The sequence below is a fragment of the Protopterus annectens genome, chromosome 12.part0 (genome assembly GCF_019279795.1).
Source record: "Protopterus annectens isolate FY-2018-M chromosome 12.part0, PAN1.0, whole genome shotgun sequence".
Classification (NCBI taxonomy): domain Eukaryota; kingdom Metazoa; phylum Chordata; order Ceratodontiformes; family Protopteridae; genus Protopterus; species Protopterus annectens.
This window is the reverse complement of record NC_056746.1, coordinates 837,845,928-837,872,221: the sequence shown is the minus strand read 5'-3', so window position 1 is coordinate 837,872,221 and position 26,294 is coordinate 837,845,928. Positions and strand designations below refer to the sequence as shown.

The 26,294-nt window shown below is 45.7% G+C and overlaps 1 protein-coding gene across 2 annotated transcripts in view; it reads right to left on the bottom strand.

The window, feature by feature from the left end:
- UCKL1 (uridine-cytidine kinase 1 like 1) overlaps positions 1-26,294 on the bottom strand; it is a 1,578,412-nt gene that overhangs the window by 1,061,896 nt on the left and 490,222 nt on the right. For both annotated transcript variants that reach the window (XM_044089881.1, XM_044089882.1), the window contains exon 5: positions 25,698-25,769. In XM_044089881.1, the coding sequence (XP_043945816.1) occupies positions 25,698-25,769 (72 nt within the window). The remainder of the gene's footprint in view (positions 1-25,697; positions 25,770-26,294) is intronic.

The window sequence follows — 26,294 nt, the reverse complement described above, 5'->3', positions numbered from 1 at the left end:
GGGTTCGGTGCTGATCCTCGGCTCTGACTCGGCCGTATATTATAGCTCGAGAGCTTTTACTGACTCGTGGTTAGCCCCTATTCCAGCATGCCTAGCAATAGTTACCCAGATCTCATTTGTGATAACCCCATACTAGACCATATAAATAGAAAAGAGATATAGTCTACTTTACATATCCGATGACACCTACATATAAACGTGTGACCCCTCCACAACAGTAATAGTAGTAGACTGAGACTAATCATAAGGTATGGTATAAAGGAAACCCAACCAGTATAACCAACAGAACAAGGGATTCCTCTCGATCCTCCAGGAAAAGGAGGGTGGGACACAAGAAGGAAGGTGAGATCAAGGACAACAAACATAGAATGTTATGATGAATACATAACTTCTTTATGCTATGTTGTCCATATCTCACCTTCATTCTTGCTGTTTGGTGGGTGGCTCACTGGAAAAAAAACTCTTCAGGACTGTGGAACCAAAGGATGCCCTGTTCAGGGAGGCCACATCTACTTTGTAATAAGTGATAAAAGTGTGTGGATTAGCCCATGTAGCTGCTGCACAGATAGAATTCAAAGGCAGTCTGGCTTGAAAGGCAATAGAGGTAGACAAGGCCCTTGTTGAGTGCCCTTTAATTTTCCCTGGAAGTTTTTGTTTATGCAACTCGTAGACATGTTTTATAGTGTCTGAAAGCCACTTTGATAAAGTTACCTTTGAGACCGCACAACCTCTTTTATTGTCTGCAAATGATATGAACAATTGGTCAGATTTTCTAAAGTCCTTGGTCTTGTGTAAATAGAAACGTAACTGTCTATGAACATCCAATTGATGAAACTTATACTCTGCCTTGTTGCCATGATTAGGGAAGAACACAGGAAGCTCTATGGATTGATTCAAATTGTAGTCAGAACATACCTTGGGTACGAAGGAGGGGTTGGTTCTGACAGAAACCCAATCTTTATGGAAAATCAAGTACAGGGGATGAATAAATAAGGCATTTAATTCTGAAACCCTTCTAGATGAGGTAATTGCAACCAAGAAAAGGGTCTTCCAAGTAAGAAATTTGAGCGGACAAGAAGCAGATGGCTCGAAGGGAGGAAGAATCAGAGCATCTAAGACTAAATTTAGATTCCAGGGGGAACAGGTTCTCTTATCGGAGGTCTTAATAGGGTAGCACCTCTTAGGAATGCCTTGCATAACCTATGGGACATGATATTGGAACCCATTTCTCCCATATGGAAATTAGAAATGGCAGCTAGCTGAACTCGGATAGTAGCTGCAGCAGCTCCTTGGTCAAAAGTTTCAGCAAGAAATTCAAGAATCTTTGAAATGGGAGAAGTAAGGGGATCAACCTGATTTTTGCATGGCCAGCAAGAAAACCTTTTCCATTTACTAGCATAAAGTCTCCTAGTAGTGGGCTTATGGGAGGAAATCAAAATGTGTTCAACTGTTGGGAGAAAAATTGGGAAGCCTGGCTAAGACTGAAGTGGAGAAACCAAGCTGTGAGCTTGACAGTTTAAATGGAAGGATGGAGAGCCCCCGACTGATGCCTCAAAAGATCTGGCACTGGGTCCAGGATCCAAAGCTCCCCTTGCAGGTGAGGCCAAAGGAATGGAAACCATATCAGACGAGGCCAGTAAGGGGCAATGAGGATTAACTTGAAACCCAATGATTGTGCTTTCTGAAGAACCTTGGGGATCAGGGGAAAAGATGGAAAGGCGTAAAGCAGTCCCGGGGGCCAATTGTGAAAAGGTGCCTCCCTGGGTGACTGTCCCAGTGGTGGGACTAGGGCAAAGTAGCTGCTGCATTTGTTGTTGAGGGTGGTGGCAAACAGATCGCAGCATGGCTGGCCCCATTTGTGAAAATTCAAGTCCGCAACTTCCTGCTTCAGGGACCACTCATGGGGCATCAGGATAGCCCAGCTGAGCTTGTCCACTATCACGTTGGATTTCCCCGGGATGTCTGTTGCAATCAGAAAGCATTGGGAACACATCTCCCTTTGCCAAACTCGTAGAGCCTCTTGACACAAGGGGTAAGCCCTGGTTCCACCCTGTTTGTAGATGTACCATACTACCAACATATTGTCCATCTGAAATGCTATAGTCCCTGTAGGTAGAGAGTTCTGAAGTGCTTGCAATGCCAGGAGCACCGCTCTCATCTCCAGGGCATTGATGGGCAAGTGGTACTCATGTTCCTGCCAAGTTCCTTGAACAGTCTGTCCCAGATAATGCCCCCTACCCTATCTGGGAAGCGTCAATGATCACTGTGGCTACAGGTTGGAGGGGTACAAACGGCCTGCCTATTGTCAACATAGGGGAGTGAAGCCACCATTCCATATCCCTTTTGCAGGATTCCCTGATCAGAATCTGATATGACATGGGTAAATCCTGGAATGACCATTATGCAAAAAGAAGCCACTGTAGAATTCTCATGTGGAAGCGAGCCATACGGACCAGTGTGATTGCCGCTACCATAGAACCCAGGACCTTGAGGACAAATCTTGCTTGAATCTTCTTTTGTGTAAACAGCATGACAACTTGGCGACAGATCATTAATACTCTTTCTTGAGGCACCTTTGCTATCATGGCCCTTGTGTCTAAATCTGACCCTATAAAGGTAATATACTGACAAGGCAACAAGGCACATTTTTCGTAGTTTATGGTGATCCCAATTTGAGAACAAGAGCGGATTGTGTATTCCCTCTCCCTGATTAGTTGATGCTCGGTAGTGGCAGTAAGGAGCCAGTCTACATGTGGAAACACCCGGAAACCTTGATGCCTCAGGTGAGCCGCAACTACTGCCATGCATTTGCTGAACAAACCAAACGAAAACAGTCCTTGAACCAAATAAGGAATCAGATGCAAAAACCAGAGAATACAAGAAAAAGAAAAATAATCTGGTTCCACACAGCAGTGAAGATCAATATGTCCTTTATTGTAGTAGGTAAGCGCTTTCTCAGAATAACATCCACTTCATCAGACCAACAAATAGAATAGCAGTTACATTTTTAAACACTAAAACATCCAATCAAAAATCAGATAAAATGTGCATCATAGCTAAAAGCCATGTGATAAAATACATCTGTAGAATATATAGAGCGTTAAAAAATTGAGCTTTAAAAAAATAGAATAAAACAGACTAAATGAACAATATATACTTAAAACTGGTAAATACAATAGTAAAAAATAATAAAAGATGGACTAATGAAATATACATGATAAAATATTAAAAGAGAGATCAATGCTTTAATGGCCGTGCTTTAACGAAGGGTTTCAGGGAAACTCTGTTGTTTAAACCAGGAGGTTTATCAGCTTGAAAACGCAAAATCCATTTCTGTTCACTAGATTCTGTTCTATTATTTATGTCACCTCCTCTCTTGGTACTATGCAGAATCTCTAGTACCATAAAGCTAAATTTTATGTCCTTTACCCTCTTTAGCTACATGTAGTGATAGTGCGCTGGTTTCTTTAACATTCCTGATATCCCTAAGGTGTTCAAGTATTCTATCCTTAAACACCCTGTTCATTTTCCCTATGTAAAATGAGAAGCAGGTAGTACAATAGCAAAAATAAAAAAAATTTTTTGTTCGACAATCTGCATAAAAAGCAGTATCTATCTTAAAACCCAAAGTGGGATGGGTGAAATGATTACCAATATGTATATGTGTACAGGCCAAACAATTCCTACACATATATGTACCAAGTCTATCAGATATTATAGTTGATTTAGTATTAAAGGATCAATAACAGAGCTGATTCTTAAGTGATCTATTATTTCTAAAAGCAAAATCTGGCTGTGTGCCAATGACCCCATTCAACTCATGTACAGTAGACAGAATATCCCAGTTCTTTTTAATATCACATGCTACATGCACATTACTGGCAAAGGTCAATAGCATCCTTAGTTTATTCCTAGAGGTATCAGTGGAAGCATCACTTGAGAAAGTATTGTCAATATTATCTCTGTTGTTAATACTAGTGGGGAGGGGGGAAAAGTATGGCTGGCACTTACCTGATCTATGCCACCATCCTTCTGTTATTTGAGATGCTCGGTAGTGGCAGTAAGGAGCCAGTCTAGATGTGGAAACACCTGTAATCCTTGACGCCTCAGGTGAGCCGCAACTACTGCCATGCATTTGGTGAACACCCTAGGGGCTGTGGTGAGACCAAAGGGCAGAGCTCTGAACTGATAGTGACTGGCTCCCAGTAGGAAGCGTAGATATCTCCTTGACCGTCTGTCCATTTTTATGTGGTAGTATGCATCCTGGAGATCGACAGAGCACATCCAATTGTCCTTTCCCAGAAAGGGAAGAATGGACTGCAGTGTTACCATCCAGAACTTTGTTTTCTTGACTGACTTGTTCAGCCTGCTGAGATTCACAAGGGGTCTCCAGTCCCTTGTTTTCTTTGGAACTAAAAATAACCTTGAGTAAGTTCCAGACCAGATTTGGTCTGTGGAGACTTCCTGGATGACTCTCTTTCTTAGCAACCTTTGAATCTCTAGGTTTGCTTGATCCCGAAGACTGGGTGGAACATCTGGGATAAAGTACTGTCTTTTTGACAGAGGAAGTAAGGAGAAGGGGATATTGTAACCTCTGGATATTATGGATAGTACCCGTGTATCTTCTGTGATTGTCTGCCAGGCTTCTGGGTACAAGGATAATCTCCCCCCGATTGTCTCCGGAATTGGACAGTCGGGCCTCCCTTCAGGAGCGCTGGAAGGGCCTACCAGCAAAGGTATCTCTGTTGCCCTGATTCTGCGGACCCCCCCCCCCTGCAGTGAGGACAGCGTCTTCCTTTATTTCCCCCTCTGCTCCTGGGGAAAATTCTCCACGTGTATCAGGTGAAGCTCCCTAGGATTTCCAGAACCACATTTTCCTGCTCTTCTGGCCTTTACGATAAGGCCTAGATGGAGCAGAAAAACGTACTCCCATGGCAGAGAGAGTTTTGCCATCCTGTTCACACCTGGTAAGAGTCTCTTTTACCTGAGGCCCAAACAGGGACAAGGCGTCAAAGGGGGCATTGGTAAAAGAAGGGCTCCACAAAATGGCAAAGGTGCATCCAGGAGTGCCTGAGTAAAGCTATTCCTGTGCCTGCCACCTTGCTCGCCCCATCAGCTGCATAAGAAATGAGCCGCATGGAGGAGTTAACCACTGAAGTCAAGGTCGCAAGCTAAGAAGCCGCCTTGTCCGAGGCTCCTGCAGCTGTAGGATCCTGTAAGGTATCTTCTAACTCCTTGAGGAGATTCCTTTAAAGCCTTGTAAAGTGGGACAAATAGTTCAGCGACCTGAGTGTAAATGTCACTGAAAAAAATCATTGCTTCCCATATCTGTCCATCGTACAAGACTCTTTATTCGGTGGATGGACAGATGAAGAGGTTTCCCCTAATTCTTTCTTGGTGGCTGCTGCCACCACCATAGCATCAACAGGAACACCTTTAGATAAGAAGAGCCTGTCTTCAGGGGCTGTAATGAATTTATTGGGCCTCCGCAGAACTGGTTCCATGGTGTCTGGAGAGCTCCAAGCCTTCCCACTCACTACATGCAATAGTGGGTCAAAAAGAGGAGATACCCAAGAGGTGGAGGGCTGCGAACCGAATGCATCAAGGTACAATGACTAGTCTTCAGAAGGGGCAAGGGACTTCCAAGTCACCTCTCTATCTAAGGATTTCTAAGATGTCTGAAAAAGAGACATATTCAGAGGGCACCGTGGGGACACTTCTGAGTCATCCAAGTCTGTGTCTGATGTCAAGGACTCAGGGGAGTCCACATGCTTCCTCTTGCAAGTCCTCTTCCGAGGGACCTCCTCCGAGGGATGCTCAGGGGAGGCTTCGGATGAGGTGGGATCGCCCAATGGGGCGTCCTGGAGCGTGGGTTCCCTACGCTTGGGGCAAGGGGAGGTTTGAAGGTGGACACCGTCACCGAAGGCAAAGGAGCTAATTGAGCCGAGGGTGGAGCTGTCTCAGCAGACAGCATGCTCCTTATCACCTCGAAGGCATCACAGTCCCAACCCAAAAGAATCTCTGGCTCCGAAGAAGCAGGAGACTTCCTCCAAACCAAGCGCGATGGCTCCGAGACCGATGTAGGAGCCGAGCTGACCTGTGCTGAAGCTCCAAGAGGTAGAGTAGGGTCGGACAAGGGTCCGATGCCGGTCCCCCCCCTCGGAGCCGATGAGGGAGCGTCGCCTCCCAGATCCCTCGACAGAAGGGGGCATCAAGGAGATCGGAGTGGTTGTTGGAACCGAAAGACCAGAGGAGGTTACTGGAACCGACGGTTCCATCACTATGACTTCCATACACTATGGCTCCGAACTCAAAGGAGTCTGAGGAGGAATCGAGACAGGTGTTGTTTGGGCTGTCGGCACCATTTCCATCTGGGATGGGCCCGAAAGTATTTTGGCTAATGCTGGTGTCCTAAGAAGCCTCTTTACCACCCTCTCCACATCATCATCTGAGAGGTTCCAGGATGACCAAGAGAAATGGGTTGAAGACCGATGACTGCCCGCCATAGATTGTAACAATGGAGACTGTGGAACAGACCGCACCGGTTCCAAGGCAGGAGACCTGGAACGCTTATGGGACCTTACTGGCTCCGAACACAGATGCAGCCATAGGTGAAGAAGCCTTGTCAGAACACAAAGTCAGTTTGTGGTTTGCCCTTGTCCTTAGACTGGTCCGAACTCCTAGCCGAAGAGGATGAAGGCTTGACTTTGTCCGATTTTTTAGCTGGCTGTGTCCCCTCCATGGCAGCATCAAAGAGGCTCTTCAGTAATCCTCTCAAGATTAACTTATTTCTTCTCTCTTGCAGAACTCGTGAACTAAAGGCATGGCAGACAGAGCAAGAGTTCTGCAGATGAACATGTCCTAAAAAATATACGCAACTCATGTGCCCGTCCATAAGGGACATCTTTTGGCAGCACGAGTCGCACTTTTTGAAACCCGAAGGTTTCAAATCCTTGGCAGTTTCCTTGGACATAATAGAGAACAGCATATACTACTAATAAGAAAAACTATGCAATAACACTATTAATAGCACTATGTAAGCTAGACAAAGAGAAACAACTAGGCAATAACAGACAAAAATATCCTTTTTTTTAACAGACAGGGAAAAACAGGAGGGGGGAGAGCAAGTTAGTTAAACAGCCCACCTAAGGAGAGCCTCTAACTTAAACAACAACTCCTTAAAGTTACTGGAAAAGCAAGAAAGGGAAGAAGAACCCTCTAATTTAAATGGGTTTGGAAGAGGGGAAAGGCCAGAGAGAAAAACGGTTAAACTACACAAAAGCAAGTCACTCAGATGGGACAGAGATAGATAGAAATATGAAGGACAACTAACGTTAACAAATTAGATAAGCTAAACCAGAAATTTTTGATCAAAAATATAATAAGAGAAAAAACACTTAGCCTGAGCCAGTATCCATAATCTCGACACTGCAAGTGGCAAAAGAGATCTCGGTAACTACTGCTAGGTATGCTGGGACAGGGGCTAGTCTCGAGCCAGTAAAAGCTCTTGAGCTATAGTATATGGTCGAGTTGGAGCCAAGGATCGTCTCTGAACCCAAAGCAAGAATGAAGGTGAGATATGGACAACATAACATTGAATTTTTTTTAAGCTGGGTCACAACATCTGAATTGCCTAGACATTGTAAGGCCTTGTTAAGTTTAATTCTGGTGGCTGTCAAAAAAGCAATTATTATAAAATGGAAAATCAAAATCTAAAACCAGCTAGACTTGAAGTAGTGAGTATTGTAACAGAGGTAAAAGAACAGGAAGTGGGATCTTCAGAAAAATGTAGGAATAAATTACATAGAAAAAAATAAGAAGTTATGTACCTACCATAACGTTCCATGTTAGTTGTCTTCTTTCTTGCTGGATGGGTTCGGAGCCGAACCTCGGCTCCGACTCGGCCAATACTAAAGCTCGAGAGCTAATTACACCGGCTCGAGGCTCCCCTATATCCCACAATGCTAGGCGGTAGCTACTCAGATCTCGTTTGATAGCTAAACCAAGCAGTTCTGGTCTCCATAGCATGGAGAAAAAAGAACCCACCTCTATATAAACCTGAATGTAAGCTACACAAACATAAAAGGGGGAATAGAGGTGGTAGAACATGTGGGAAGGAAACTCCAAAGGAAGATCCCAAAATTTCCTATCGGTCTGTCCAGGCTAGGGGGAAGGAGAGTGGGACGCAAGAAAGAAGGCAAGAAGAAGACAACTAACATGGAACGTTATGGTAGGTACATAACTTCTTAATGTTAAGTTGTCAATCTCGCCTTCATTCTTGCTGGATGGGACCGCGTCCCTAGCACCTTATTCCGGGCGGCCTATCAGAACAGACTCTTGAGAACAGTGGAACCAAAGCTGGCATGGTTTCTGGAGGCCATATCCAATTTGTAATGTAAAATGAAGGTATGAGGAGAAGCCCAAGTGGCTGCTGCACAAATGGAATCTATAGGCAGCCTGTCCTGAAAAGCTACAGATGTAGCTAATGCCCTAGTTGAATGAGCTTTAGGTCTTGAAGGCAGTTTTTGATGTCTGATTTCATAGATGAAGGTAATTATAGAGGTAAGCCATCTTGAGAGGGACTCCTTAGTAACTGGAAGGCCCAATTTCCCTTCCGCATAAGACAGGAAAAGTTGATCAGATTTCCTGAACTGTTTAGTTCTGTCTAAATAATATCTAAGTTGGCGGTGAACATCTAGAAAATGTAACTTTTGTTCCGACCTGTTGGAATAGTCAGGGAAAAATACTGGGAGATCAATCGTTTGGTTCAGATTTGTCTCAGAGGAAACTTTAGGCAGGAAGGACGGATTAGTCCGGAGGGACATCCTATCTTTGTGGAAAACTAAATAAGGAGGACGACTGCACAGAGCATGAAGTTCAGATACCCTTCTAGCTGAAGTTATGGCAACTAGAAAAAGTGTTTTCCATGAGAGCAGCTTAAGAGGGCATGAAGTCGCTGGTTCGAAGGGAGGGAGGATCAAGGATGCCAGAACCAAATTTAAGTCCCATTGAGGTGGGGAATCTTTGATTGGGGGCTTGAGCAGAAAAATACCTCTTAAAAAGCCTTTGCAGAGCTTATGGGACATGATATTGGAGTCTGAGACTCCTACATGAAAATTAGATATGGCAGCTAGTTGTACTCTAATGGTAGATGAAGAAGAGCCTAAATGGAAGAGCTCTGCCAGGAAGTCTAGGATAGACTGGATATGTGCAGTGAAGGGGTCTATATTCTTTGATGTGGCCCAGAAGGAAAAAACGTTTCCATTTACTATTATAAATCTTCCTGGTAGAAGATTTGTGAGAGGCTATCAGGATGTTCCGGATCGAATGAGAGATTGATGGAAGCCTGGCTAGGGTAGGAATTGGAGAAACCACGCTGTGAGGTTGAGAGACTGAAGGGAGTGGTGCAGCTGGCCCGACTGGTGGGTCAACAGATCTGGCACCGGGTCCAGATGCCAAGGCTGCTCCAATAGGTAATGATGGAGAAACGGAAACCATATCTGTCGAGGCCAGTAAGGGGCAATGAGGATCATTGTAACTCTCAAGGCGATAGCTTTCTGAATTAATTGAGATATCAGTGGAAAAGGGGGAAAGGCATACAGAAGTCCCCGGGGCCAATCGTGGACTAGAGCGTCTCTGGTGGGATGGCCTGGTAACGGGAAAAGAGTGAAGAAGTCGTGACACTTGCTGTTTTGGGGAGTAGCAAAAAGATCGCAGCAAGGCTGGCCCCATCTTTGGAAGACTTCTTCCAGCACTGATTTCTTCAGAGACCACTCGTGGGGCATCAGAATGGCCCTGCTCAACTTGTCCGCAATCACGTTGGACTTCCCGGGAATGTGCGTTGCTATCAGAAAACGCTGAGAAGAAATCGCCCACTGCCAAAGTCTGAGTGCCTCTCGACATAAGGGGTAGGATCTGGTTCCGCCCTGTTTGTTGATGTACCACACTACGGACATGTTGTCCGTCTGAATTGCAATAGTCCCCGTGGGAAGAGAGTGCTGAAGGGCTTGCAACGCTAAAAGCACTGCTCTCATCTCTAAGACATTTATGTGCAAGTGGCACTCGAAAGGTTGCCACGTGCCCTGGACTGTCCTGCCCTGATAGTGCCCCTCCCACCCAATCAGGGAGGCGTCTGTTGTCACCGTGGCGACTGGGGGGGGGGGAACGAAAGGTCTGCCTTGGAGAACTTGAGGTGATGTGATCCACCAAGACAGGTGATTTTTGCATGATTGAGTTATAAATATGATGTGAGACATCGGGAGCTGTTGGAAGGACCATTGAGTAAACAGCATCCATTGTAGGATCCTCATGTGGAAACAAGCTAAGGGGAGAAGGGTGATAGTAGCTGCCATGAGTCCTAATACCGTCAAGACTACCCTGGCTTTGATCTTGTTGCATTGTAGTAGAAGGTAAACTTGTTTGTGGATATCCAACACTCTTTGCTCTGTAAGACTGGCGGAAAGATTGAGTGTGTCTAAGGTGGCGCCTATAAAGGTAATAGATTGACAAGGCGACAAGGCAGATTTTTCGAAATTTATTGAAATGCCTAGAGCTTGGCAAGTTTGGATGGTGAAGTCTCTGGCTAGAAGCAGTTGATGTCTGGTGGTGGCAGTAAGGAGCCAGTCGTCTAAATATGGAAACACCTGGAATCCTTGACGTCTCAAGTGAGCCGCGACCACTGCCATGCATTTGGTAAACACTCGGGGGGCTGTAGTGAGACCAAAGGGCAGTGCTCTGAACTGGTAGTGACTGGCTCCCAGCCTGAAGCGGAGAAACCTCCTGGAGAGTCTGTGCATTTTGATGTGGTAGTACGCATCCTGAAGGTCTATCGAGCACATCCAACTGTCCTGACCCAAGAAGGGTAGAATGGACTGTAGCGTGACCATCCATAATTTTGTTTTTTTGATATAATTGTTTAACTTGCTGAGATCCAGTATAGGTCTCCAGTCCCCTGTTTTTTTTGGAACCAAAAAGAACTTGGAGTAGATTCCGGATCCTTGCTGGTCTGCTGGGACTGATTGGATAGCTCTTTTTGATAGCAGCTTTGATATTTCTAGTGCTGCTTGTTCCCTTAGACTGGGTGGAACGTCTGGAAGGGATCCTTTGGGTTGGGAAGGGGTGTGAATAAAGGGAATCTTGTAACCCTCGGATATGATTGACTGCACCCATTTGTCTTGGGTGAGGGAAAGCCAGGCTTTTGGGTACAGTGATAATCTTCCCCCGATTGCCACCGAAGGTGGAGAGCCGGGCAGCTCCTCAGAGATGCTGAAAGGGTTTATCAGAGAAAGTTTCTCTGCTACCCTGGTTTTGCGGACCTCCTCTGCCTCTAGGGCGGCGTCTATTGTTATTCCCCCCTCTGCCTCTAGAGGGGAATCGACCTTGTGCGTCAGATGAGACTCCCTGAGGCTTGCGGAACCACATTTTTCCTCCCCTCTGACCTTTTGGATAAGGTCTAGAAGGGGTAGAAAAACGGACTCCCACGGCAGAGAGAGTCTTATCTTCCACCTCACACCTAGTCAATGTATCCTTCACCTGAGGACCAAACAATGTTGAGCCATCAAAGGGGGAATTGGTGAAGGATGCCTTGAAAGGGTCCGCAAATTTGCAAAGCCGCATCCAGGCATGACGTCGTAAAGCTACACCTGTGCCTGCAGCCTTACTCGCCCCATCAGCAGCGTATGAGATAAGCCGCATGGAGGGGTTAACAATCGAATTCAGGGTTGCCAACTGGGAGTTCATTTTGTTTTGGAACCCTTCAGCTGTTGGATCCTGTACAGCCTCACCCATATCTTTGAGCAAATCTCTCTGGAGATGGGTGAAGTGACACAAATAGTTCAGCGACCACATTGAGAAGGTCGCTGAGGAAAACATCCGCTTACCGTACCATGGTCCTAGACTCCTTATTAGGAGGATGGACAGGTACCGAAGGATCGGCTAACTCCTTCTTAGTGGCTGCGGCCACCACCATGGCATCAACAGAGACACCTTTTGATAGAAAGTCCTTGTCCTTAGGGGCAGTAATAAATTTTGACGGCCTCCTTGGGGTAGGTTCCACTGAATCAGGGGCCGTCCAAGCCTTCCTTGCCACCACTTCCATAAGGGGGTCAAAGGGAGGGGACACCCAGGAGGTGGAAAGGCGAGAGCCAAACGCCTCAAGGTAAACTGACTCGTCCTCTGAAGGGTTAAGGGCGGGCCAGTTCCCCCTCTGTTTCAGGATTTCAAGGATGTCAGCAAAGGAGACATCCTCAGAGGGGGATCGAGGGGAACCTTCAGATTAATCCAAGTCAGTGTCAGAGGTGATAGACTCAGGGGAGTCAATGTGCTTCCTCTTGCACTGTCTCTTCCAAGGGGGTTCTCCTACCGGATCAGGAGAAGCCTCGGAAGAGGAGGAAATTCCCAATGGGGAAACCTGAGGAGCTGGCTCTCTGCGGTCTGATACAAGGGGATGGGTAGAAATCACCACAGGCACTGAAGAGGGAGGAGCTGACGGAGCCGACTGTGGGGTAGACACTGGGTCTAGCACGCTCTGCATGACCTCGAAGGCACCCCTATCATGCAAGGACAGAGGTGCCCTCTCCGAGGAGACAAGGACCCCCCGGCACTGACAAAGATGGCTCCGAGGCCGATGTCGGAGCCGAACTCACCAGCGCCAACGCTCCGAGAGGGAGAACGGGGTCGGACAAGTGTCCGATGCCACTCGCCCCCTCGGAGCCGACGAGGGAAGCCCGGCGCCGAGATCCCTCCAATGAGGAAATCGGAGTAGACGACAGAGCCGAAAGGGAAGGTATCGGCTCCGAAGCACCGACAGCCACGGCTCCGATGAGCCCCGGCTCCAAACTCAATGGAGTCGGAGGAGGAATAAAATCAGGGATGGAAATAGCTGCTGACTGTTGAGTAGGGCTATGCAGCATTTGGGCCAGTGCCTCGGACTTCAGAAGTCTACTCACCAACCTTTGTAAATCATGGTCGGATAGCCTGGAGGACCGGGAGGAGTGAGACCTATGGCTCCGTTCTGATAGAAGAGGAGATCCCGGCGCCGAATGTATGGAGCCGATGGAAGGGGACCTAGACCTCTTCTTAGCAGGTGGCTCCGATAAGCCTATCGAAGCTGACTGAGTCTTGTCAACCTCGGCTCCACCCGGAGCTGAGGAGATAGTATGAGATTTGGAAACTTCGGCTCCAGCCGGAGCCGATGTCGAAGCCGATCTAATGCTTCCAGGGGACGGCTCAGAAACTGGAGCCGACGGTCTGGAAGTCTTAGAAGGCTTCCCAACACAGACTGAGTCGGGGGGCCTTCAGGCTTTAACAAGCCATGCAAAATCAATTTATTTTTGCGTTCCCGCAGGACTCTAGGGCTGAATGCATGACATACAGCACATGAGTCCTGCAGTTGCAATGGTCCCAGGCAATATACACAAGAAGTGTGAACGTCTGTCAGAGACATTTTCTGACAGCACGAATCACACTTCTTGAAGCCTGAGACCTTGGAGTCTTTAGACATCGAAACTTAGTGTGAAAAACACAAGCACAACACACAAACACACCCTTAAGCAATATATAAAAATTCAGTCACACTGAAGGACTAGGGGAAGGAGAGGGAGAGGCCAAAGGCCTAAAAGTTAAGAAGGGGATAAAAAGGCGTTTTAGACACTAGAGTAGGAACCCGATTTAAACTACTGAAATACTACAAATAAAATTATGGTAAAAGGAAAAAAAATAGGGGTTGAAATAGAAGTTTCTAATTAGAAAACTTACTAACCTGCCAGAGCCGGTAGAAGAAGCACCTCGTCAGCTAAGCGGCAAACGAGATCTGAGTAGTTACCGCCTAGCATTGTGGGATATAGGGGAGCCTCGAGCCGGTGGAATTAGCTCTCGAGCTTTAGTATTGGCCGAGTCGGAGCCGAGGTTCAGCTCCGAACCCATCCAGCAAGAATGAAGGCGAGATTGACAACTTAACATTGAACATTGAATGTACAATACATGCAGAAAAATGTTTTGGAGAAGGAATGAGGTTTAACGCAAGAACTGAACTATTTATGTAATGTTGCTTTGATTATATTGTGACAATAGGAGGTACTACTAGCCATGCCTGGAGAAGTAGGGCAGTGCATGTGTAATATATGCTAGCATAGCTAGCTGGAATTTTGTAAAGAATTACATGTCATTTGCATATCAAACTGATTTGTGCAGATGCTTGTGTTGGAAAATGTATTTGTAAAGCTGCTGGTATTAAAATGTATCAACAGTGCACCTAGCTGGAAAGAAAAGAAATGTACACGCATTATTGTAAATGAATTAAATGTATATGTTTTAACAGAGGATATTGGAAGGGAAGAGGTTAATTGCAATCCAACTGCAGCAAACTTTGAAAAATAGCTGAAATTAAATTAGGTCATAAAGATTGTATCTTACAGTTCTGGTTGTGGCCAGAGACAAAATGCCTGGAAAACCAAGTATTAGCAACTCTTCTTTATTGTCTCTAGCAGGGAGCTAATTGCTACTCTAGGAGATTTGAAATTATTTTATGACTTCCAGGAGCTGCAGAAGATCTGAGCAAAGCTCTATCTGTGTGTATAGTAACACATAGATGCTAAAATCCTGAGAGCTTCTACAATGGGGTTGCATGGGAACCAGAAGTCAGATGACCAGATGTATGTGATGCTATTTTGTACAGAAATAATGTTTTAATATTAGAGGCGACATAAGTCTCAAAAGCAGTCTGTTCTTGGAACGTGACAAAGGAGAAAGACCACTCACCACTTCATCTTGCCTTGTGCTAGTGACCAGGGACTAGCACTCTTTAGATTAGTCAGGAAAATATAGTGAGAATAGTTGAGTTTTGTTTTTCTGTAAATGTGTGAATCTTTCCAGCTGTGTTACTTTTAATATTTCCTGTGTTTGAAACTCTGGTGTTTACTGTAAATAGATATTTAGTATTTTCATGTTGTTTTATCATTTATTTCTCTCTCTGCCTGCCCCTAACTACCACTCAGCTTATTTGGCACCCATCTTTCTCTCTACTGGTCCCCAGCTATTTCTCCACAGTCGCTGGTGATGTACGAGCACTGCTCTGTATGACTAGACTGTTGACATTGACAATTACACATTTTTGCCTCATCTTCTAAAGGTAATACATACCTCGCCATGACCCTCATCCTAATCTCAACACCCCTCAAGGTACGCAGGAACCTACTGGCAAGCTCGATGAGGATTGCTGCTTATAAGGAGCCCCACAAGCATCCTATAAAACTGAGCCACTTTCTAATGTAATACACACTTCACCATTACCCTCATCTTAATCTCAACACCCTTCGAGGTACATGGAAACCTACTGGGAAGCTCAACGAGGATTTCTGCTTATAAGCAGCCCCACAAGCATGCTGTAAAAGAGAGCCAATTGCTGATGTAATACACACCTCGCCATTACCCTTATCCTAATCTCAACACCCCTTGAGGTACGTGGGACCCTACCGGCAAGCTTGATAAGGATTTATGCTGATAAGGAGCCCCATAAGCATTTTGTAAAACCGAGCCACTTGCTTATGTATGTTTTTACAAGTGCAACTTGCTATTATTAAATAACTTTCATAAGTATACTGGCTACCCGTACATCACCACACCTCTGCCTGCCGTTTCTATTAGGTAATTTCCCTGCTTCAGTTCCACTGTTTCCAACTGTTGCCTCTCAGCATAATGCCTAGCTTTTTTCCATTGTATGTGCTTTCACTTAGCCTCCCCTCCACCTTCCCTTTCAACCAATTGAAAGGTCACAAGACAATCTCCTCTAGGTCTGTCCAGGCTAGGGGGAAGGAGGGTGGGACGCAAGAAAGAAGGCGAGAAGAAGACAACTAACATGGAACGTTATGGTAGGTACATAACTTCTTAATGTTAAGTTGTCTATCTCGCCTTCATTCTTGCTGGATGGGACCGCGTCCCTAGCACCTTGTCCCGGGTGGCCTATCGGAACAGACTCTTGAGAACAGTGGAACCAAAGTTGGCACGGTCTCTGGAGGCTATGTCCAACTTGTAATGAGAAATGAAGGTATGAGGGGAAGCCCAGGTGGCTGCTGAGCAAATAGAATCAATAGGAAGCTTATCCTGAAAGCTATGGATGTGGCTAAGGCCCAAGTAGAGTGAGCTCTAGGCTTCGACGGCAATTGTTGGTACCTGATCTCATAAATAAAGGTAATCGTAGAAGTAAGCCATCTAGAAAGTGACACTTTAGTGACTGGAAGGCCCATCCTGCCTTCCGCATGTGAAATAAACAGTTGGTCTGATTTTCTAAACTGTTTAGTCCTGTCTAAATAATACCTAAGTTGGCGATGAACATCTAAACAGTGCAGTTTCTGTTCTGATCTGTTGCCATAGTTGGGGAAAAAACTGGGAGATCAATAGTTTGATTCAGATTTGCTTGAGAGGACACTTTGGGCAAAAAGGATGGATTGGTATGCAAGGATACTCTATCTTTGTGAAAAAGTAAATACGGGGGATGACAGCATAGAGCATGGAGTTCCGATACCCTTCTAGCTGAAGTGATGGCTATTAGAAAAAGCATTTTCCAAGACAACAACTTCATAGAACATGAAGCCGCAGGTTCAAAGGGGGGTGGAATCAATGATGCCAGAACCAAGTTCAGATCCCATGGAGGAGGTGGATCCTTGATAGGGGGCTTAAGAAGAAAGACTCCTTTCAAAAAGGCTTTACAGAGTTTGTGAGACATAATAGTAGACTCTGACACACCCACATGAAAATTAGATATAGCCGCCAATTGAACTCTGATAGTAGAATTAGAAGAGCCTGCTTGGAAAGTTCAGCTAGGAAATCCAGAATGGACTGAATAGGTGCAGTAAAAGGATCTATTTCCCTGGATGCTGCCCAGAAGGAGAAACGTTTCCATTTGCTGCTATAAATCTTCTGGGTAGAAGACTTATGAGAAGCTATCAAAATATCTCTGAGTGAGATATTAAGGGAAGCCTGGCTAAGGTTGGAATTGGAGGAACCACGCTGTGAGGTTCAGAGAAGAAAGGGATTGGTGCAGCTGACCCGATTGATGGGTCAAGAGATCTGGAACTGGGTCCAGCTGCCATGGTTGCACCAAAAGGTAACGGTGAAGAAAGGGAAACCAAACCTGTCGAGGCCAATAAGGGGCAATGAGGATCATTGAGGCCTTCAGAGCGGTGGCTTTCCGAATCAGCTGAGGTATCAGTGGGAAGGGGGGAAAGGCATACAGGAGTCCCGGAGGCCAATCGTGAACTAGAGCGTCTCTGATGGGATGATCTGGTAGGGGAAAGAGGGTGAAGAAATCGGGACACTTGCTGTTTTGGGGAGTGGCAAAAAGATCGCAGCAAGGTTGGCCCCAAGTTGAAAAACTTCTTCCAACACTGATTTCTTCAGAGACCACTCGTGAGGCATGAGAATTGCTCTGCTCAATCTGTCTGCTATCACATTGGACTTGCCGGGAATGTGCGTTGCTATCAGGAAGCGCTGAGAAGAGATCGCCCATTGCCACAGTCTGAGTGCTTCTCGACATAAGGGGTAAGATTTGGTCCCGCCTTGCTTGTTGATGTACCACACTACGGACATATTGTCCGTCTGAATTGCTATAGTTCCCTTGGGAAGAGAGTCCTGAAGGGCTTGCAACGCTAAAAGCACTGCTCTCATCTCTAGAACATTTATGTGCAAGTGGCACTCGATTGGCTGCCACGTGCCCTGGACTGTCCTGCCCTGGTAATGCCCCCCCCACCCGATCAGGGAGGCGTCCGTTGTCAGAGTTGCAGCCGGGGGCGGGGGAATGAAAGGTCTCCCTAGCAGAAGTTGGGAAGATGTGACCCACCAGGAAAGATGATTCCTGCATGACTGAGTTATGCTGATAGTGTGGGACATTGGCAGAAGTTGAAAAGACCACTGAGTGAAAAGCATCCACTGAAGAATCCTCATGTGGAAGCGGGCTAAGGGGAGGAGAGGAATAGCCGCCGCCATAACCCCTAGGACTTTCAACACCAGTCTGACCTTGACCCTGTTGTGTCATAACAGAAGAAAAACCTGCTTGTGAATGTCTGCTACTCTTTTTTCCGTGAGTCTGGCTGACAGACTGTGTCTAATCTTGCGCCTATAAAGGTAATAGACTGAGAAGGTGACAAGACAGACTTTTTGTAATTTACAGAGATGCCTAAAGTCCGACAGGTTCGTAAAGTGTAGTCTCTGGCTAAGAGAAGTAGATGCCTGGTGGTGGCAGTCAGGAGCCAGTCGTCTAAGTATGGAAACACCTGGAATCCCTGGCCCCTCAAATGAGCGGCGACCACTGCCATGCATTTGGTGAACACTCGGGGGGGGGGGGCTGTAGTGAGACCAAAGGGCAGGGCCCTGAACTGAAAATGACTGGCTCCTAGCCTGAAGGGGAGAAATCTCCTGGATTGTCTGTTCATCTTGATGTGATAGTACGCATCCTGGAGATCTATGGAGCACATCCAGTTGTCCTGACCCAGAAAGGGCAGGATGGACTGCAGCGTGACCATCCGAAATTTTGTTTTCTTGACAAACTTGTTCAAGTTGCTGAGATCCAAAATGGGTCTCCAGTCCCCTGTCTTCTTTGGAACCAAAAAGAATTTGGAGTAGATTCCGGATCCTTGTTGGTCTGCTGGAACTGGTTGAATGGCTCTTTTTGCTAGCAGCTTTGAAATTTCTAGTGCTGCTTGCTCCCTTTGACTGGGTGGAACGTCTGGAAGGGAGTTTCTGGATTGTTTTGGGATGTGAATGAATGTAATTCTGTAGCCTTCGGATATGATAGACTGTACCCACTTGTCTTGAGTAAGGGAAAGCCAGGCTTTTGGGTACAGAGATAATCTTCCCCCGACTGCCTCCGAAGATGGACAGTCGAGCAGCCCCTCAGGGGTGCTGAAAGGGTTTGTCAGAAAAGGTTTCTCGACTACCCTGATTCTGCGGGCCCCCTCTGCCTCTAGGACGGCGTCTATTATTATTGTTCCCCCCTCTGCCTCTAGAGGGGAAATGACTCTGTGTGTCCGGTAAGCCTCCCTGTGGTTGTTTGCGGAACCGCATCTTCCCCCCCTTCTGACCCTTGGGGTAAGGTCTAGAAGGGGTAGAAAAACGGACTCCGATGGCAGAAAGAGTCTTACCTTCTACCTCGCACCTTGTCAGAGTATCCTTCACTTGTGGACCAAACAGAGATGATCCATCAAAAGGGGAGTTAGTGAAGGACGCCTTGAAAGGGTCAGCAAAGCTACATAGCCGCATCCAGGCATGGCGGCGTAAGGCCACCACTGTACCTGCGGCCCTGCTCGCTCCATCAGCCACATACGAAATCAGGCGCATGGAGGAGTTAACTACTGAGTTAAGGGTAGCCAGCTGGGAGTTCATCCTATCTTGAAACCCCACAGCTGATGGGTCCTTCAACACTTCATTCATATCCTTGAGCAAGTCCCTTTGGAGACGAGTGAAATGACACAGGTAATTCAGCGAACGCATAGAAAAGGTCGCTGATGAGAACATCCGCTTACCGTACCTGTCCATGGTCCTAGATTCCTTATTAGGAGGATGAACAGGTACCAAAGGATCCGCTAGTTCCTTCTTGGTGGCTGCAGCCACCACCATGGCATCCACAGAGACACCTTTGGACAAAAACTCCTTGTCTTTGGGGGCAGTGATAAATTTGGCTGGCCTACTAGGGGTGGGTTCCACCGAGTGAGGAGCCGCCCAAGCCTTCCTCGCCACCACTTCCATGAGGGGGTCAAAGGGAGGGGACACCCAGGAGGTGGAAGGTCGAGAACAAAACGCCTCAAGGTACACTGATTCGTCCTCTGAAGGGTTAAGGGCTGGCCAATTCCCTCTCTGTCTTAAGATTTCTAGTACGTCTGCAAAGGAGACATCTTCAGAGGGGGAACGTGGGGAACCCTCAGAATCCTCCAAATCAGTGTCAGAGGTGACAGACTCAGGGGAGTCAATGTGCTTCCTCTTGCACTGTCTCTTCCTAGGGGGTTCTCCTGCAAGGTCAGGAGAGGCCTCGGAAGAGGAGGAAATTCCCACTGGGGATACTTGAGGCGCAGATTCTCTACGGTCCGAAGCAAGGGGGTGAGAAGAAATCACCGCAGGCACTGTGGAGGGAGGGGCTGATGGAGCCGACTGTGGAGTAGAACCAGGTTCTAACACGCTCCACATGACCTCAAAGGCACCCCTGTCAGGCAGGGCCAGAGGTCTCTGCTTCGAAGAGCCAAAAACCTCCCCCGGCACCGACAAGGATGGCTCCGAAGCCGATGTCGGAGCCGAACTAACCAGCGCCGAAGCACCGAGAGGGAGAGCGGGGTCGGACAAGGGTCCGATGCCACTCGCCCCCTCGGAGCCGACGAGGGAAGTCCGGCGCCGAGATCCCTCCAAGGAGGAAATCAGAGCAGACGACGGCGCCGAAAGGAAAGGTATCGGTTCCGATGCTCCCACAGTCTTGGCTCCGAGCAGCACCGGCTCCGAACTCAAGAGAGTCGGAGGAGGAATATCTAATGGAACAGGGGTAGCCATCGACTGTTGAGTCGGGCTGTGTAACATCTGGGCCAGTGCCTCGGACTTAAGAAGTCTACTCACCACCCTCTGCAAATCATGGTCCGAAAGTCTGGAGGACCTAGAGGAGTGTGACCTATGGCTCCGTTCAGACAAGAGCGGTGATGCTGGAGCCGAATGAACGGAGCCGATAGAAGGAGACCTGGATCTCTTTCTAGTAGTCGGTTCCGACAAGGGTATCGGAACCGACTTCGACTTGTCTGTCTCGGCTCCAGCTGGAGCTGAGGACACGGTGTGTGTGGCAGGTCTAGAATCATCGGCTCTGGCCGGAGCCGATGTTTGAACCATATGAACGGTCTATGAACCTCCGGAGGACGGCTCAGACACTGGAGCCGACTGCCTGAAGGGCTTAGAAGGTTTCCCCAACAGAGACAGGGTCGGGGGACCCTCGGGCTTCAATAAGCCCCTTAAGATTAATTTGTTTTTACGTTCCTGCAGGACTCTAGGGCTGAAACTGTGACAGACAGCACAAGAGTCCTGCAGGTGTAAAGGTCCCAGGCAATACACACAAGAAGTGTGACCGTCTGTCAGAGACATCTTCTGACAGCACGAGTCACACTTCTTAAAGCCTGAGACCTTTGAATCTTTAGACATATCTAAAGAGACAACACTAGTGCAATCACTCAAACAAACACACAGATTACACTAAAAATTAAATTAAACTAACTAAAAAAGATCCTGACAGAAAAAAACACACTCACTCCAACTACTAGGAGGGGTGGGAAGGGGCCTAAGGCCTAAGGGAAATAACCCTTGGAAAAAATTTTTGGAAAGGGAAGATATTTGTAAGGGAGTGCTAACAAACTAAGTAACTAACTAATTACTATCGAAAAACTAACTTAAAGGGGGTCTAAGTTTACTAGAAACTTTAGAAATTTAACTAACCTGCAGAGCCGGTTGGAAAAGCACCTCGTCAGCTAAGCGACAAACGAAATCTGAGGAGTTACAGCATAGCATTGTGGGATATGGGGGAGCCTCGAGCCGGTGGAATTAGCTCTCGAGCTTTAGTATTGGCCGAGTCGGAGCCGAGGATCGGCTCCGAACCCATCCAGCAAGAATGAAGGCGAGATAGACAACTTAACATCTCTCTTTTCATTCAAACTCATCCCTACAACTTATATCACTTCTTAGTAAACTTAAAACATGTTCTCCTTCTGTCGATAACCTTCCACCTCAATTCCTAAAAAGAGCTGCTAACTCTATCGCTTACCCGCTCTCCATACTACTAAATAGGTCTATCAAGGAAAACACTGTACCTGACATCTGGAAAAAAATTTATGTCATACCCCTACACAAAGGTGGTACCTCAAGTGACCCATCAAATTTCAGGCCAACTGCCGATAATTCTTGAAAAATGTATATACAAGCAGCGCCTCGATTACCTTATCCAAGAAAATCTCCTTACTCCTACACAGCATGGCTTTTGCCCAAAGCACAGTACAGCTACTGCTCTGACATCCTTCACTAACACTATCACAAACTCTTGTGACAACAATAAGTTAGTCTCCTGTCTGTTTCTGGACCTCTACAAAGCCTTCAAACATGTTTCACACAGACTGCTTCTATACAAACTAACCAGCCTCAATGTCTCCAACTCTGCACTTTCTTGGTTCTCCAGCTACCTGTCTAATAGATTCCAAGCTGTTAAATGGCAATCTTGCTTTTCTTACTTCTTACCTGTACAAACAGGGGTACCCCAAGGATCCATCCTTGGACGCATACTATTCAATATCTTTATAAATGACCTCCACTCTTCTTCTCCACTCTCTTCAATTATTCAATATGCTGATGATTCCACAATTATCTCCTGCTCCAACATCTCCCATCTTCACACCCTCACTCAAGATACCCTACACTCAATCGAAAAATGGCTAACTTCCGACCAACTTCTACTTAACCCTAAAACAACTAAACTTCTCCTATTCCTCCCAAAATTTCTGCAACACCATAAAGCCACCTTTACTATCTCTTCCCCAAAGAACGCTATCATTTCTGCCGAGCCTCAAACAAAACTTTTAAGTGTTATTATCAATGACCAGCTTAAGTTCGATCTCCATATTCAGCAGTTTATCAAAAAGACTGATCAAAAGTTAGGCCTGCTATATAGGGATAAAAAATTCCTCACTAATGCTTCTAGGCTCTCTAAGCACAAGCTTTCCCACTTCCCACCCTACTCTATGCAGCCCCTATTATTACACACCTCCAATCCAACCTTATGTCTAAACTGGAACTCACCTATAACAAAATTGCAAGATTTGCCTCCAACCACCCCTTCCACTCTTACCATTGCTTAGCACTAAAACACCTGCAATGGCTACAATTTCTTCAACAAATCCTGCTACCCCAGTTCCTCGTGATTCTTTCTGTCTTGCATCAACCCTCGTCCTGCTCCTCTCTCTCTTCCCTCATCCAACCCTACACTCCCAACTGTGCCCTTCATCGCTCTCAACAGAATCTGCTGCAAGTATATGTGCCCAACGAAAATACTGGCAAACTCCTGTATAGTCACTCAGTGGCAAATGCCTGGAATAAACTATCACCTAATGTTAGATCTATCTCAAAACCCAACTCTTTCAAAACAGGTGTTAAGGCTATCTTTCACACATATTGGTCTTGCCTATGCAACCACCCAGCTTAACTCTATCTTCCTCCCCTCCTACACTTCTCTAATACTCCTATAACCATTATGACTTCTTTCTCTAGTAACAGACTGATTTCCACTGTCTCTCAGTCTACAGCACTGCTGACTCAGACAGTGATCTGTGCCTTGGGATTATCTCCTCTACATAGTGTACATATATATTTGTAATTGTTATTGATTGTAACTTTCATAATGTAATCTGTTTTCAAATCAACAGTCATGCTATAGTATGTTTATATTTTCTCAAATTACTTTTGTTATATTAGTTAAATCTAAACTGTTTTTAATTTCTATGTCATATGATTTCTCATGTAACACGTATTATCTGGAGCTTTTCTCCTCATGCTTCTGCTGAAAAGGGGCTGCTGCCCAGTCGGACTAACCCGGTTAACAAATGTCAAATAAATAAGTAAATAAATATTTAAACTTTTCATTGTGGTTGGTCCTTTTATGGAATATTTAAGCTTTGAGGGTATTTGCATATTTTTACTTGGTGATAACTGTGGCCACTCCTGAAAGCCTGGCTGTTTTGTCAACATTACCATATGTATTAATATTAACATCACTCAGCATAATTGGATACCCTTTTAAGAGCCTTATAGTAAGGATTGGTGGCAGTGAAACTACCTTATAGTCTGAGAAAGTTGGTAGAGCAGGTAATCTGTGCCATCCTTTCCTAGGTGTGTGTGTGTGTGTGTGTGTGTGTGTGTGTGTGTGTGTGTGTGTGTGTGTGTCAGCTACAGGGAGCAAGGACACGAAGCTCTGGTTTCACAGAGAGGGTGCTGAACACAGCTGTGCCAGTAGACAGCCTTATTGGGGACCTGGGGAGAGAACGATATACAGAAATCCAGACTCAGGGCTGACCGTGTTCCCTGTGTGCTCTAAACAGAAACTGTGCTTGATGCAGAGAGGTCTGCATCTGGAAATACTGAGTATATACAATTGTATTCCAAGTGATCATCTCTCTGCAGTGTCAGTGGTGAGGATTCGGGCTGCTTGATTACTGGCCCAGAGTGGGGGCATCACATATATGACATATAACAACATATGTGATGTATAATGCCTGGAAATGTGAACTTGTTAATATGGTTTGATTACTTCTATATAACTGTAAGTTTGTCTACATCACAAGAGATAATTCAGTAAAGGTGTTTAAAAAAAAGATTTTTAGATCTTCCGCAGATTTACTAGATCCATGGTGCAGAGAAACAAAGCCCTGACTAAAACACAAATCATCCAGGATCAACTAGCAACCAAGGAGATGGTGGAGCCAAGAAGGAGGTGGGCTCAAGTGGCAAATGTCAGTTTGCCCATCTCCAAGAAGGGAGGTGGACTGGTCCATATGGACCAAACATGTACACAGGTCCACCAAGCACAGCTCTGCAGAAGTAAGTATGCTCCACTGGGATGGCACTGTGACTCTGCTTAGGGAGTATGCAAACAAGACTACCAGAGGAGAGGTTTGTATATGTAAGAAAAAAATCTGGCTCTTTATAGGAAATACATGATCATTAGTGGACCGGAGTTCCGCTGTGGTGACCCCTAACTGGGAAAAGCCGAAAGACACAAACAAACATGATCTATAATGGTGAGTCTTGCAGCAAATATGTAAAAGTATGACTGCTTTTAAAGTGACTGTGCAGGAGGGATGCACCCTTCCACCATGATGGGAAGCATTACCCTTCATGCCCTTTTTACCTACAACTCTTAGGGATTTTGTACATCTTAGTAACGGGAATACTCCAAGGTACAGCGGGTCTATATCAGAAGAGTGAAAGCTTAAAATAGCAACCACTCTTCTGTCGAACTTAAAAACACCAAAGCTGACAATGTCGAATGCACAGATCAGCAAATTTTTTTCACAGGGAAAAAAATTCACTGATAAAAAAAAAAATAAAATGTACAAACAAAATAAAGTGGGGGGGCTTCACCCTCCTCCACCCCCAACTTAAATATACCAACTCCGAGATCGCACCACAGTGAAGAAAACAGCAAAGTCCCGAGAATGTCCCAGTGATTTTTTTCCCTGGGAAAAAAATCGCTGTTCCATGCCTTCGACATTGTCAGCTTTCGTTGTTTTCATTTCAACAAAAGAGCGTTCGCTATTTTAAGCGTTCGCTCTTTGGTTAGGACCCCAGTACAGCAGTCTTAAACTTAGCATATATTTACCATATTTGCACTAACAGTCATATTTCCAAAGAGAAACTGTAATCATGAGAAGTTTGGCAAGATCCCATAACCCTATTAGCTGCCTTGATGATAGACCTCTTGTCAGACCTTACCTCTAAAATCTGTTAGCTAACTTTGAAGCAAAAAAAAGGTAAATCTTTGATGGAAAGCAGGAATCTCCCACAGTGTGATACAGGATAAAGAAGCCAGTGCGAGGAGGAAATGACTGGGCTTGTAATGCTGATAGAAGGCTCGGATGGTCAGCAGGTGCTGGGGAGAAAAAACACCCAGAAAAACAAATTTCACCAAATAATTATCTTACCTTTAGTAGTTCTTTATCTGCAAAGGCCATTATCCCTTCAAATATAATCACACTGGCACCATAAACAGTCTTCTGAAAAACAAACAGAACAAATATAGTCTTTAATATTTATGTACTCAATATGATGCCAAGCAGCTACTCTAAGTGGTGATAGGACACATGTTCCCTACTGCCCCCGTGATCTAAAGAAGACAAGCTGAGCCTTAACACAGCATGTAGTCTTTCATACTACAAAATAATCCAAGACTGTCTTAGCTGATGACATTTGGAAGAAGTTACAGTAAGGTAAATTCAGACAAGGATATATAGGGTAATATAACTAGAACTCAAAATAAAAAAGCCTACAGACAGATTACAGAAAGAAAAATCCTGCAGTTTAAAAGGTAGCTCTATATGAATCTAAAGAAACTGAACCAGAAGTTTATTGATGCTTTAGGCCAAAAGTAGAAAGAGCCAGAGATGCACTTTAGTTTCACAAACCCTCTCAGTACTCTTGCTTTTGCCAGCTCTGCTAGTGTACAGGGATAAAGCCCTAACTATTACCCAGGCACCCCAACTACAGTTAGTGGCTTGGGCATATGCAGGAATTTAAGGGGG